The sequence below is a fragment of the Triturus cristatus genome, chromosome 7, assembly GCF_964204655.1.
Source record: "Triturus cristatus chromosome 7, aTriCri1.1, whole genome shotgun sequence".
NCBI lineage: Eukaryota > Metazoa > Chordata > Amphibia > Caudata > Salamandridae > Triturus > Triturus cristatus.
In genome coordinates this window covers 1,609,742,704-1,609,758,454 of record NC_140590.1, presented here as the reverse complement: position 1 = coordinate 1,609,758,454, position 15,751 = coordinate 1,609,742,704, and the positions used below count along the sequence as shown (strand labels likewise).

The window sequence follows — 15,751 nt, the reverse complement described above, 5'->3', positions numbered from 1 at the left end:
AATCCTCGCTCATCGCGGTATTGTTCAGATCCAGATCTCCTCAATCACCTTCTCTTCGACATATCTTCGATTCCAGTCGTCGACGGCGGCCTTCGGGCCTATCCAATCTCCGGTCCCGGCTGATGGAAAGAACTCCATTCAAGAAGTGCCCTCGATGTGGGTCCAAATTCCCCCACACCGATCTTCATGAGGTGTGCAACCTCTGCCTCTCCCCTGAACACGAGGCTCGAGACTGTCCCGCCTGCAAGTCTTTCAGATCGAAAAAGACTATTCGAGATCGAAGGGCTAGACGAAACATGGCGCACTCCTCGACCTCCGTTCCAGTCGACATCTTCGGGGACGACGTTGAAGCTCCGGGACAGCAGCACACCGAAGAGGACCTCGTCAGTGCTTCCGAAGCCGACGACTCGGATGTGGAGGACATCACCCCGGCGCAGAGGGTCGTGAGTACTATACCCCCTCCCACACCCGCGCCGACACCCAAAAAGGCTTCGGTCACGCCTTCGCCTCCGGGCCTAGGCAAGACCAGAGACACTGCTTCAAACACCCCACCTTCGGGCCCGGTGAAGAAGCCAAATAAGCCTTCCGGCGGCTCGGGCTCGAGCCAGCCTGCCAGTGGTGCCGAGAAACACACTTCGGCACCGAAAAAGAGACCGGCCTCTACCTCGACACCGAGCTCCGCACCAAAGTCCTCGGTGTCGAAACCCAGCCTTTCGGTACCGACCAAACCCCATAAGGCCCTCGGCACTGACACTTCTGCGCCGAAGCCTACCTCGGCGCCAACCAAGAAATCGGAGGTTCCCAAAAAGCACGGCATGGACAAGCCTAAAAAGTCATCGGCCCAGAAACCTTCGGCGCCGATGGAACAAACATTGTCCCAGGAACTGTTTACACCGGATCCCTTGCAAAAGACACTTACCAAGGATCCAAAAACTGGACATTTGGCACTCTCTTCTAAAAAGAGACATTTGGACAAACCGGCTCCGCCTCCACCTCCAAAGAGGAAAGACTCTGTTACCTCCCCTTTCAGAGTGCCTTCCCCACCTCCTCCACCCTCTCCACCTCCGCCTTCTCCACCCCCACCTCATCGCTCCCCGACCCCGTCTCCAGACGACGATGATCAGGGGGACCCATATTACGATCCAGGGGATGTGCCACAAGACCCCACCCCTACAGGATCCCCAGACCCATGGGACAACTATAATAATCCAGACATTCCAGACGTCCCACAAGATGACCTTTACCCGTCCAGGCCATCTCCACCAGAAGACTGATTAGGTTTTCACCACCTACTTCATAGGGCGACACATTATCACGGGGTAGAGCTACACACTGACCCTGTAGAGGAGCATTTCCTCCTCGACACCTTTGATACCGCACATCGGTCTACCTCCATACTACCTATGCTCAAGGGGGTAATAAAACATGCGCCAGAGGTTTTTAAAGACCCAGTCAGGGCTAGGGTCATTACCCCACGCATAGAGAAAAAGTACAAAGCTGCCCCCTCAGATCCTGTCTACATCAAAGGGCCAGCGCCACTAGATTCCCTAGTGGTTTCCACTGCACGGAAGAGGTCTAACTCCCAGGCGTCAGGCGAAGCACCACCACCTGACAAAGAGTCAAAGCTACTGGACGCGTCAGGAAAGCGCACTGCGTCACAGGCAGCCAATATATGGCATATCGCCAACACTCAAGCACTATTGGCCAGATACGATAGAGCGCATTATGATGAATTAGAAACCATCATGCACCATCTCCCAGAAAAATACAAAAATAGGGCCAATGAATTAATTCAAGAGGGTAAGACTATAACCAACACCTCTATACGCTGTGCCTTAGACGCAGCAGGCACAACCTCCAGGGCCATTAACACTCGTTAGCGCTCGCTATTTGGCAGTGAGCAATGTAGGTATGTAGGTATCGCAATTTGCGATTCCTTAAATGCAAGAGCAAAATAAGGAATCGCAATTTTGCGATTCCTTATTTTGCTAGTAGGTTTCAACTTACCTACATTGCTCACTGCCAAATAGCGAGCGCTAACGATGAAATCCTGCGAATTTCAGCGTTAGCGCTCGCTATTTGGCCATCTACATCTGGCCCTCAGTGATTTAAATACAGAACAGAAGCAGGGCATCATTCCAGTTGAGGTGTGATTCTAGAACAAGGGTCATGTGGCTTTTCATAGAGTGCCCTGAGGTAATATTCGGAACTTCCTCATAGAAAGAAAGGTAATTTACAGCTGGAGAGATGGGATGAATAAGTGACAGATCAAAGTGACCGTAAATGTAGTGTAAGAGCAATGATGCTGGTGGATACGTAGTAGAGTCTTGGCTGTTGTAACAGACTGAGAAGTGTGAAGAACAGATGGGGTTTGGAGATCTTGATCTGTTGCCAAGATCTATTTATACATGTCACAGTTGTTCATTACAATATTATCATGGCATGTATGCAGAGTTCTTGTGTTTCAGCAATACATTCAGATAAAGTCAGCTCTCCCTTCACTTCATAAAGACAGCAGACAGTGTTGACATTTCTAGAGATTGAAATCATTATGTAAACTGAGTGGTAGTAAGAGACACAGAAACCTGATGGCACCAATCATCAGTAGCAGATGAGTCAGTGGTTATCCTCCAGACTTTTTCACTGGAGTTCCATGTGCCTATTTTACAAAATCCTGGTTGGTAGTAAATGCTTTGGAGTAATTTCAAAGTAGAAATGAAGAGATGGATGTTGCTGTGATCTGGTACATCTTGTGCCCCCTTTCTGTTGCTTGAGGCTTATCATTCTTCCCATTGCCCAAGAGAAACCTGACATTTTCCTATTTTTTTATGATCTTCATCCAATGCTCTGACCACTGGCTTCTTAGCTCTACTGTGGGCCACTGCATATGCCATTGATGAAAGGCTTCATGCAGTATCTTTTGTGTTGTTCACAGATCGCCAAAGCTGAAATGGAACGCCTCTATTGTTGGCTCCTGCGCATGACCAATTCAACTCATTCTGTGACTTTTCTTTCTCTTATCAACAGGATCCCGCACTGGCTTTCCATCTTTGGATCTGCTCTATGTGAGATCTCCTCGTTTTGCAACATGCCTCATTTATGTATTACATGCTATGCATTATCCTGACGTTTAGTAATGGGGTTTGATATGTTATTTGTTTTTCACAAAATTAGTTGAATTATGGTATCTGCCAAGGTCACAACTGAAATGTGACTTTGGAGTGCGCTCCACAACAAAGCACACCCCTGTGGGATTATATGATTATTTTTCTCTTCTACTGAATTATGTCCATAGAAGGCTGACTGGGCAGAATGCACAAAAAAGGAATCACAAGCATCCAAAAAAACGGACTGAAAGCAATTGTAGGAAGCTGGCTCTGTATATTTTATGCCACTAGGTGGTTATACCATGCACAGAGTCAAGAGATTCCCCAGAAGTGTACAGGGCTCAATGTAAACCCAAAGTGCTCTATTAGTGGTAGTGTGGGCAAGTAGCCTTAAGCCTAACACAGAGGAGTGTAAGACATTTATTGCACAACATTGACCATTGTGTAGTTTTCTTGGGGACAGATCTGCTGTCCTCAGGAGTTCTGAACTTTATCAAAGAGCAGGTCAGTCTTACCCGGGTTCTGGAAGTCGGTGGCTTTAAGGCAGGCATCGTCTACTTTTGCAGAGTCTTTGAAGCTGGAGTCAGGCCGGTAGGGCTGGGGCCAAGTCATGAGGCATCTTCAGGCTTTGCTGCACAGCGTCTTCTTCGTCCTTCTTAGGTTGACAGGAACTAGTTTCCAGGATTGGGCGAGCCACCTAAATACTAAATTATGGGGCGTTTCATGGGAGTAGCAGGTAGGGTAAATTGGCACCTTACCTGGGGTGACTACACCCTCAATTATGCCACCCTCCTGTGAGAGGGGGCATAGTCCTAGCCATGATTAGAGCAATCTCCTCATCTTCAAGATGGCAGGGACTGAAAGATGTTTTGGCTTCGCCTCCCCCACCTTGGTGGGAACACCTCTTATTCTTCTAGGTTTTCCCGCCAGTTTTTCTGTTTTAAGTGGGAGAGGAAACCGGGGGCTGCCATCTGCTACTAGCTGCAGAGACTGAGGGTCACATTACAGAGGCGGCAGGCCCCTCCTGGGGGAGAAGGTGTGACACGTCCACCCAGGATCTGCATTGTTTCTGGTCCCAGAGAGCAGAGGCTCTCGACCCACCAGTCCAGAAACATGTCTGATGGTGGCAGGCTGCCTAAAGCCAGTGTGTGACCACACCAAGGTTAGTAGGTTTTCAAGGAGCACCTCTAAGGTGCCGTCTTCAATAAATCCCACACTGGCATCAGTGTGGGTTAAATGAGATGAGTAGTTTGGTACCAAAAACTCCTGGGTTCAGAGAAGCCATCATGGTGCTGGGGAACTTGAGTTGTCGAGTTTGCAGCTTATGTGCTGTCTGTGGCTTCCCTGGCACTTAAAATATCTAAGAATAGATTTAAATATTGTAGGGGCACATCTGCTCATGCAGTTAAGCTCACACCTGAGATATAGTGCACCCTGCCTTAGGGCTGTTAAGGCCTGCTAGAGGGATGACTTACCTATATCTTAGGCAGTGCTAGTTGGCATGGCACACAGGCAGTGTGTCATGCTGACTTAGTTTTTTTGTTTGCACCAGACCATGCATGCTGCAGTGGCAGTCTGCATGGCCTAGGTGAGGGGTCCCTAGAGACCCTCTTCAGTCCCAATGCCCTAGGTACCCAGGTACCATTTACTAGTGACTTACGGGGGCCTGAAGGGCCAATTGTGGAACAGTTTTAGGGTAAGAACACTGGTACTGGGAACCTGGACAGCAGGGAGCCAGTAACCTACAGTCAAAGTTGCATCAAAAGCTAAGCAAAAAGTGTGGGGGCGGGTGGGTACTGCAACAGAACCCAGTTTTTTCACACCGATGATAAGTGATAAGACTTTGGTGGCTAAAAAAACCTTTCAAGGTTTGTGAAGACAAATTGTTTTAATACATTTAGAGTTCAAGTACAATTAAGGGTATTAGGACATGAATATTTACATTTTGTCCCTGGTGCAACCAATGGATGCCATAGATTGACATGCATACGGTGTGTAACCTGTGTTTGTGGTAGAACCACAACGAGGCACCATGTCGGGACAGTAGCAGCTCCCTCAGGAAAAAATTACAAGTCATTAAACAATTAATGGGTTAAATGCATCTTGAGGTCCAGCCACTTGCTATAGAGTGACCACCTCATTAAAAGGTTGGCAAAAGAGGCTCGACCTGGGATATACACAAGTGATTTGCACCTAATATATAGGAACTTGAGTCACTCACTAAAAATCCCTGGAAGCAGCCATCGGAGTTTGCCACTCCACAAGTGTAGGGTAATTTGGCAGTACAGATTGTAGCAATGAACAAACTCCACAAAGTGGTCACAAAGTCACACATGATGTAAACAGACCTCATCCATGTCAAGTTCAAAACTATGCCTTGTGGTTCAAACAGTAGACAGTGTTCTTCCTCTTTTAAAGACCAACCTTTAACACACTTGGCACAGAATATAAACATGACTTTTATGTCATCAACCCAGAATAAATATGTTAAGAAATACAGATGCTTGGTCTCGTAGACATAGCCATAGCCAAAAACGACAATGCCCATCACTGTTCTGGGGTACATATGTGAATTTGATGCTAAGTACAAGCTCTTAAGAGCATCATGCTTTGGATTAAAAAATCTCTAAAGCTCCAACAACGAGAAAAATATATTCAGGAGCCATATCCTTTTATCTTTAAAGGCAATATTGTTCAAAGAACACAAATGTACGCTGTGTAAACTCTTCTACCCCATAAGCTGGATACAATTGTACCTCATTCCTTATAGTCACCATGGAATGGTGTTACTCGTGTGCCCAGCTCCCTTCTAATGACAGGTCACTCCTTTCTCTTGTGCTGTGCATTTGAAATTGTGGTGTCCAATCTTGCGAACGCTCAGTAGATTACAGTACTTCCATATTGAAGAGGCAGCTCTCTCCTCCAACCAACTTCACAGTTGCTCCAACTGCTGTATTCGCTATGTCAGCCGGTTTCCCGCTTACCAATTGGAGCAGTTGCTGACTCTTACCTGCCTTCCATGCAACAGGAGATATACTGGCTAAAGTGGTGCCAAAAAGACACAGCAGCAGCCATCTGAAGTCCATCAGGGACAAAAAAGAAGACTGACCTTGCCACAGGGATCTGTAAAGACTGATTTAATTATTGCCGCTAAAGGCTGACAATATCAAAATAATAAGCATCTAGGCAATCTCCAGAGAAGATGGAAGATTGTAGGTTTTAAGAAGGTAGGTGTTCATTTATGAGTGCACTGACTCTGGAAGTTGCCAAATCAGCTGTATTCTTGGTCTGTGTGAGTGTGACCATCAGGGAGAGATGGGAATTCAGTACCTTCCATGTAAATACAAGGTAGGTACAGATAAATGTACTCAATAAGAAAGAACAGCCGAGATAGGGAGCATCTTTTAAGCACAAACCTATGAGGCATCAGCAAATATAACTGCCTCTGTGAAGCTGAGGGGATCGGTCCAAATGTCACCCTTATAATATAGTACATCAAAGCTCTCATCAACTATCCAGCGGCAGTCGATTCAGGCCTATAGATCCCTCTAAGACCCCGCTTGGGAGAGTACTCCTGTCCAACAGAGATAACTCGCAACAATACTTCACACTTGTACTTTCATGATCTTAGCCAAATGCCTTATAAATTCCTTTTTTTTTATCAGTGATCTTTTATTACACTGGGTGAATTAAAATAATGGTTGAGCTGTCTTCGAAATTAGAGAAAGTGGGACCAAATTACCAGAAGTGGACCAAGCAGAATTAGAGAACTCACCCACCTTTTTGAGGCATGCTTTGCTTCACACTTTATGAATGCTGTTTGAACTTAGATCTGGTTCACAGTGGTATCTCTATTATAGCATGACATGCGATCTACCTGTCTTGCGCAAGAGGTTTAGACACAGTACAAGTCTGACGTGTTATGTTCTTACATGACAAGTAGCATGCTAAATAATGCAAATAGACACTAATGTGTGGGCTGTTGTGGGGTTCTCATTGATGTTGCAGGGAGCTCACATTTCTGGCATGCCCCTCATCGATGGCCAACATTTCAAGCTTTCACAGCTTAGGAATGTACAGTGTATATCTAAACGCAAGTATATTCTAATAGGTAAGGAACCTCTTTCGAATGTAAGAAGTGAGAGAGATAAGCGATTCAAAATGTAAGTAGATCTTTGTTTTTGCAGACTCCCAGACTGGTTGGCTATTTTGTTTTTAATTACTCGCAAGGTCCAGTCAGCCTTGGTTGTCCATCAGCAAATTTCCTTTGCATTCATCAACACTACAATATCTCAGCATCTGTGCTGGATTCAGGAACTAATTTTAACAGGTTAAAAATGTAATTCTTATAAGGCCATTTAAATTTTCTAATGAGGTAAAACTCGGAAATTTTGCCAGAACACTTTCCACTGTATATGTAAGGATTTTTAAACTGCTACATTAATGATTTCATAATCTCAGTTGCACATGAATTCCCCACAGTGTCACTTATGCTATTCTATGTTTCCACTCTGAGGATCAGTTGTCACTGATTACAGCTCTGCATGTTTTATTTTTCACTCAGGATATCTTTTTCGGTGGGTTTTTGTCTTCTTTTAACATTGTAGGATGCCGGCCAATTGATTCATCTTTTTTCTTGAAAAAAGGGTTTTTGTGTTATTTGTCTTCCACATTTGTATACCGTGACGGTTATGATGTATGTCAGAAAACTAAAGGACCAGAATGTAGCTCATCCAAGGGGAAAGGGACCTTCTAGATATAAAAATAGAACTTTCTACCCTGGGTTCCACCATAACAAAGGGACTAGACCAGGTGATTTCACTCCATCAGAATTTGGTGACTTGCAGGTTAACATCCAGCGTGGTTTCTCGTTGCTGTAATTACTGCTCAGTGTTGAGGCGTTCTGCCTTAAGAGGCAGATGAGGAACCTTTTCAACCTCTAGGCTTTGTTAGGTGCTGATATCCATTGATGTGATTTGCCATCAACTCAGGCAATGAGGGCTTCAATGTCAAGTCACAAGTTGAGATCGAGCAAGCAGTTTACCTCCAGATTAGCTTCCAGATCCAGACCTGAAATATCTGAGTTCACAGTTGAAGAAAACGAAGAGGATGTTGGTCACTGCTGGTGGCTATTGGAGATGGCCTAGTTCTTCCACCAGAGAAACTAGATCCAAGATCCTTATCTTTAAAGCTTGGTGATGGCCTGTCTACACCATAGATACTGCAGGATGTTGTGGTTCCCTCCTCTCTTGTTCAACACTTCAAGATACACCCAGTGCAAGGCAGACAAAGGATGGAGACCCCAAAAAAGGCCATGGGTTAGGTCCCATAGTGTAAAAAGTGTGACAAATATTTGTAGATACTTTCGTTACTAAACTTTAAAGAAAGAGATATTTGTTACTGTTATGTAATCGGAGTAGATATTTAAGTAGTGATATTCTGCATGGATTTTGTAAATTTATTAACAAATGTATGTTCCTTGGATCTACCAATACAAAGATGATATTGATAAACTGAGTAATTTGTTTTAATGTGATACAGTTTGTATTATCTGATCAATAATTCTACTGCATCCTTAACCTAAATCAATAGTTCTGCAGCTTGAACTTGTATGAAGTCACATGTGACCAACCAACTCTTGAAGCGAGGATGTCAAACAGTCATAAAGTATAACTCACAAGTCCTTAACTGCAAGGCCCAAAATCCCTAACCTAAAGGTGGCAGCAATATGCGTGTTACAGATACTGCAAAGAGTAGAATTAACAATAAGAGCTTAGAGAAAACCAAGTTGGACATTTCAGGCTCAGTACTGGCAGGATATCCACAATATATAATGTTTTAACCTGAAAAACTACTGACACAGGTAAGTAGCTGTTTTCTTTTTGGAATCTCTCTCTTTGTAAGCATGCAGAGTTCCAAGTCAATCAAAATCAAAGTCATCTGGCTTCCAATATAGATATGTTTGCCTTCAATTGGAACATCAGGTTCAGTCAGTTTATCGCTCTCATTGAGACATGTTTTTCTTTGGAATTTCACTAGGTAATTTATTTACACCCTCCCTCTTCGTTTTACTCCCAATATAGTGGTGAAGTTTAGACATAGGTCCCCAGTCTTTTTCTACCAGTTTGGGATGAGTAGATATTTCCCAGTGGGTGGAATAGTGTTTCTCCCTTATCCTTATTTGCTGAACTTGGCCTCCCAATTCCGTATTACCTCCTTTGTACATCTTGGCCCTTATCCCTTCAAATGTTTTCTATAGGACAGCCTTTTAGAGGATTTAATAGCGCCTCTGCCGCAGATACTATACGTCGTTTGTTGCTAAGTTTATTAAAATCCTTCTCACTTGTATTTCTTGCTAAAATTAGTTTATCAGTGGGCTGCCCTCTCATTGACAGAACACTCAGACTTTAAAATCATAACAGGAGTTTTGACGAAGTGGGCTGGATTTACCAGTACATTAAGCCCTTAGTCTACCTCCTGCAGAAAAAACTCCTACCCCCTTTTACCGCATTGTCTTTGTCATAATCTATAGAATGAGAGAAGGCCCATAGATGTGTGGAGCAGAAGTGTGCATATGGGGTCACAGCCTGTGGCCACGGGTTAAAACCATGTTCTCCCCTTGCCTTTTTCTCTTTTTTTGTGCCTGCAAAAAATGTTTTGGTAGGCTGTCCTTCATCAAGGACTTCATAGAGTTAAGAACTTTCTTTACCAATGTGAGTAATTTTTAACATTGCTAGTCTGATTCTGGGTTAATGCAACAACTGCTCGAATCTGCTCCAAATGTTAACTTGTCTTCTCTCTGTTTTCTGTAGGATCTTTGGATTCCCAGCTCATTACACAGATGTCTCAAACATGGGGCGTACTGGTCGCCAGAAGCTCCTGGGTAAATCGTGGAGTGTCCCTGTGATCCGGCACCTATTTGCACCATTGAAGGATTACTTTGCCTGTGAATAGCACTCAGGAACTGCTCTCAAACATGCTTCCTTGAGCCCCCTAAATTGGAGAAGAGCATAACGTACAGCAGGAGGCTTTGGAAAAGTGAACCTTTGCTTGTCCGACCGTGTCTGGTGGTCGATTGGTTGGTATAGGAGTACTGCTCTGTAGGAGAAAATGCAGAAACATCTCTAACCAAAGACCCAGGCAGCGCACCTAGCTCATGAGGAACACAAACCTGAGCAACGTGAGCCATGTTCATCTTTTCAATGCAATGACCTCTGCACAATGAATGTTTCTTACCACACTGCTGAGATCAGCAACCCTGAGCAGTGGAGGCTCCTGGGTTGACTGTTCATCAGGCCAGCAGAATGCAAAACACTTCTGTTCACTCATGACGGCTTCTGGACAATTGTTGAAGAGTGATTTTTCTTGTTAAGGACTGCCATCCTTGGTTCTCATCTCCAAGCCAACTCCTAGAGTTTTTCCAGCTGTGTCACATGGCAAAGGTTCAGGCAGCCATTAGTTTTGAGATTGCCAAAGTGTGACCGATTCACTAGTTTTTAGCAAACGCTGCCACTGCATCAGTGTTAAAGTGTGAGGGTCTGTTGTAATATCTGAGATCTTTGGGTATGATTTAGCTCAGATAGGCTGTTTGTAAAGGAGAGCAGAGCCTCTCTCAGTGACCCAGCAGCCAGTTTATTATATAATATTTTCACTGGGTGCTTTACCATTTGTTTTATGTTTGCTGGTTAGGAGAACAGCAAAATGTCAGCTTTTCTGCACGTCCTCTCAATCATCACCCATACTGCTGTCTCACATCATATCATTTGTTGTCTCTGATCTGAGTAACTATGTTGCTTTATACCTGGTGCATGGCATGCCTCTGAATTGCATGGTGCCTTCTCACGTGATATCAGGGCATGTTCTTTTTACTTATGTGTACTGTTTTGTCACTCTTTTCTAGGTTCCTCAATTACCATGTCTCTGATCGGTGGTGCTTTCTCGGTCTGTCCCTGGGGGAATATAGGATTTCTACTCTTTCATTCTGTCTAAGGACACCCTCTCTTCCTGGTCTTTTTCCTGCTCCTTCACAATATCCCAAAGCACACCCTTTCACTGATATGTGTTCTACTCTAGTACTCTATCCCTGGGACACATCCTGGCCTTGTTCTGTACACTGATTTCTCAGTCTCTACCCTGTGTACTACTCCCTCATGTATTCCTTTGGGACACCCAAGTCTACGATCAGTGCTGTTCCCGCTATGCCAAAGGCACCTCCTGTCTCCAGTCTTTGTGTTGCTCCTTCATACTATCCCCAGGTCACATTTCCCCCTAATGGACGCGCTCCTCCCTCACTTCAAGGCTCTAATCTTTTTTTCCCGCCTGCACACTATCCCAGGGATGCACCCTATCTCTGTCCTGTGTCCTGCTCCCTCAGTTTACTTTGTCTCTGATCTTTGCACTCCTCCCTCACTGTGTGGCAGGCGCTCATCCTATCTCTGGTCCTGGTTCCCCTCCCTCAGGGGCTCATATGCTCCTCCTTCACTCTACACCTGGGGATTAACCATTTTATTAAAAATCTGTGCAGATCCAGCACTCTATCACAGGGCATTCCCTGTCTCTTATCAGTGCTGTTCCATCGAGCTCAGGAGTATGTCTTGTTTCTGATCCTTGTCCTCTTTCTATCCCAGGGGCATGTGCTGTCTCATATGTACACATGATCTGTGCTGAATCACACACTATTGTCTTTTTGATTTTGAAAATGAATGATATTATTTAAATATTGACATTTCCTCGTCCTGAAATGTCATTTGTAACTTTAACAAACCAGGACTTGGTAATGACTGAATGAATGTGACAGTGTGTGTTTTACTTGAAAGTAGACTACAATATCACTGGTCCCATCTTTCCATTTTGTGACATTTCACTTTTATTCCTGAACTCATGGTTGATTTTGATATATAAGGCAAGTTTCATATTTACATCGCCTCATAGTCAAACCACTGTCACAAAATACTGCGATCTGCCTTGTCAGCTGCCTTGAAAGAAACACAGTGGACAGTCACAAAGTACTGTACAACTCACCGCCTCTTACAACCAGTTTTACCTCTCTTGATACTCGTTTGTTTGCGCTGAAGGTAAAGAGCTCCTTCCCATTGCCATGGTGCCATTTACAAACCCAATATCCCTTAATGTACAAAACCAATACTAATGTTTGGCTGTTATGGACAGGTCAGTACTTGTGTGGAGGGTGGGGGGTGGGTTAAGGTGTCAGTGATTTTGGGCACTGGTAGTGAGACAATAAATGTGTCACATTCCCAATGAATATTTTAAACTTTTTTTGACTGATCTTTTACAGTGTGTATGCATTCAGTCAAATTTTATTTGATTTTATTTAAAAGAAATTTGTCAACAAACGTGTGTTAGTTTTCTTAGCTCCAACTCTTGTATTCCTCTTACTGGTGCTATTTCTTAAGATACTTATATTAATGCCAACCAGTGGCTGGCTTTTTATACAGGCTCTTTTTTTAATATTGTTAGACTTTTGTTAAGCTTTTTATTCTACATGAATGCTAAATAAGGTAAAAAAGTAATGTAAACTGTGCTGCCTTTTTTAAATAATGTTAGAACTTTTTAAATGTAGGTGTGTTGTATTGTCTGGATGCTGAATAAGGTGAAAAATGAAAGCTGTTTCTTGTGAATGTTCTTTATGTGAAAAGCATTCAAGATGCATTGTTTTTCAAAATGTTTGTAATAGTTTAATTAAAATACGTATTTCTCTGAAACTTTTTCATGTTTTTTCCACAATATCTATCTTTATTGTGATCATGCATAGTGTAACTGTTTATCTGTTACAATCATCAACCACAACAGCATGAGGGGAATGAATACACAGGACATGCAGGGAACTAGAGATGAATAACTTGTCTGTTTATAGGGATGGGTATACAAAAGTAGAAGGCAGTCATTTGTGAAATGGGGTGTAGTACATACCAGCATTGTGGATCTAGAGGTGTGGCAAAGGCAGCAAAGATGGTGTACTTACCTTTGACAGGCTCCGTGCTTAGTGCTCCCGTAATCCACCTCTGTCCTGTGGCATCCACCATCATCGACTATTGACTCTTCAGGGCTGTATGTTAATCGTAAGGGTTCGCTAAGCCGGTGATACTTCTGACCCGGTTGCGACACGGGTTTTAATCAAAAGAAAAAGGGCGGAAGGGTGAAGGGCAACCTTCCTTGTGTCCCCCAGGTGTACGGGATACCAGTAGAAAGACGGTCCAAAACTCTGGAGAAGAATACGCCATCTAGTACACGAGATCCTGGCATACAGACCGCCTCCTATTCTAAGACTTACCCGTCTTTCTACTGGTATACAGCCCTGAAGAGTCACAATTGTACCACGTTGTGACGAAACACGTGTCGGCTGGTTTGTTTTCTCTCTGTATTGATCTGGATTGACATAAAAAATCCATGCTTATGATACACTTGATGTAGACCTCCATAATTTCAATGACAAAGAATGCTTGATATTTGTTCCATGACTTGTCTGACACACTTGAACCATTATCCTGATACGTGTGCACAGGACCTTGTTTCAATTTGATTGTGCAGGTCTTGACCTACACACTTGCAGGGGTTGTTTCATTTGGGTTTGTTTCCCCTGACCTGTCAGCACCGTACACACTCAGTCTCTACTTACAACTGTAGCGTACATGCCTGAGCGCCATTCCTTCCTCAACTCAAGCTAAACCCTTCACCGATGTTATAACCCTCATCGACTATGCCAAGTGTGGCAGTGGACGCAGAGGGGCCCTGGAGAAGTGCAGTGAACCTGGGTGAGGAGATGCACCCGACAGTGCTATGGTTTGCAGGAGAAGCAGCATGGGCCTAACGGCCCTCGTGTCTGCCTGCCGGGCCACATTGTCAGATGGGCCCAATTCACCAAGAAGCACGTACAGCAACATAGGTAGCCAGATGGCCCTCAGCAGCCTGTCCCAGACCACGGGCCATGGACCATTCAATGGGCCCTAGCATATCTCTGGTGCGTTTTTCCAGCATTTGCAGCGGAGGGACGCTGACGACCCATAGTTGAAGCATGTCTCCCCAAAGGCATCGCACTCCGTGGGAAAGGCCCTGCACTTGCTCATGCGACCTCATATGGGGCATTCGACTGGCACATCAGAGGCAGACGCTTGATGCTGAAAATAAGGAGGGTGTTGGATTGGATAACTGCTAGGCACAGCCCTCTAGTGTGCATGATTGAAATGGAAATGCCTCACTTTCTCCAGCTTCATTGTGGCTCCCTGACCTCCTTTCGTGAGTCCGGTAACTCTTCTCCAATAGGTCGCTGTGCGTCCAGAAACCAAACAGCGCCAACATAGCTGAGAGGGGTAAGGGACCCCCACCAGCTCTCTGGTTGTCGATAGTGGCTGCTGAAAGGACCATGATAGTGGACCGAAGATATCACACTGTCACACATGGCCTAGCAGCATAGAGCTGGGAGACTGTAGGTGTCACTGAAGGAAACAGGACTCTGGGATACTTACCTCCTTGTTCTACCTGTTGCCTTACCTTGTGAATAAAACGCTGCCTTGACCAACTAGGCCTGCTCTGTTGGCACATCGTCACCCCATGCGATCTCCAAGGGCCCGGTGGCAGGTGAGAGGCGGGGACTAGCTTCATTCCTACTGGCGCTGACAGCGTGGATGCCCCCCGGTTCCCCGCAGCACCCATGTGATGACCAAAGTCGGTTCTTGCCTGACCCTAACATGGAGATTATAAGGAAGCTGGGTGATCGGTGGGCGCACTAAAGTTTATCCCACGGTGGCAGCAGACCTGGACCTGACGCTGCCTAGACACAGGCTCTCGGGACTACCCACTAACTAGAACCCAGTAGGGAGGCTCTGGAGGAGCAGGGCCGTGTCCCCACCGAGGGCTGTCGACATAACTGACACTGAATCAGGAGAAACTGAAGTTGGGACATTCGGTGAGCCCCAATACCACACCCCACGTGTAATAGTGCACACGGAAACAGTGCGTGAGTGTTGCAGTGGGGACTAGCCGCACGTGTGACTGGTGGCCAGGCGGAGAACGCCCCACCGGGGCGGTGAAGACCTGCGGACACACTACGCCCCCTACACCAAGCAGGCGTCCAGACGGATAACCTGGCATCACAACAACAACGGGCCGACTACGTTCCACCCGCCAACCGCACTGAACGCAACACACCTCATCCCAAACTTCGCCATGAAGAAGCCCAGAGCCTTGCAGCAGGCGACGGTCCCGGAGACCGCACCGGAGAACCTGCTGCGCTCTCATACGCTGGCCAGGTTCCCCACCACCCAGCCAGACCCGACCATCTCGGACAAATTGGATCAAGTACTAGCAGCCATTGAACTGTCAAGGGTCTCCATGGAGGAGCATCTCGGCACCCTGACCACGGACTTTAGTCTCATCCGAGACGATCACAGAAAGCTGGCCGACAGGGTAAAGGATGGGGAGAAGTCACTGGCAAACCTACAACCCACCGTCATTGAACAACAAAAGGCGACGCGGTCTGCGCTGGCCCGCCTGGAGGCCATGGAGGAGCGCCTGGACGATTTGGAAGGGCGCTCGAGACGCTGCAACATTCGCGTCCTGGGCCTGCCGGAGGGAGTTGAAGGGGCGCATCCAATCACGTACATGGAGACCTGGGTCAAATCTTTCAC

The 15,751-nt window shown here is 45.5% G+C and overlaps 1 protein-coding gene across 4 annotated transcripts in view; it reads left to right on the top strand.

Annotated features, from left to right (window-relative positions):
- DNMT3B (DNA methyltransferase 3 beta) overlaps positions 1-12,829 on the top strand; it is a 511,613-nt gene extending 498,784 nt beyond the window's left edge. For 3 of the 4 annotated variants that reach the window (XM_085619485.1, XM_085619484.1, XM_085619483.1), the window contains one exon: positions 9,920-12,829. In XM_085619485.1, the coding sequence (XP_085475611.1) occupies positions 9,920-10,061 (142 nt within the window). In that variant the 3' untranslated portion in view covers positions 10,062-12,829. The remainder of the gene's footprint in view (positions 1-9,919) is intronic. The other variant, XR_014966866.1, reaches the window with a different exon arrangement.
- Positions 12,830-15,751: the final 2,922 nt, after the last annotated feature.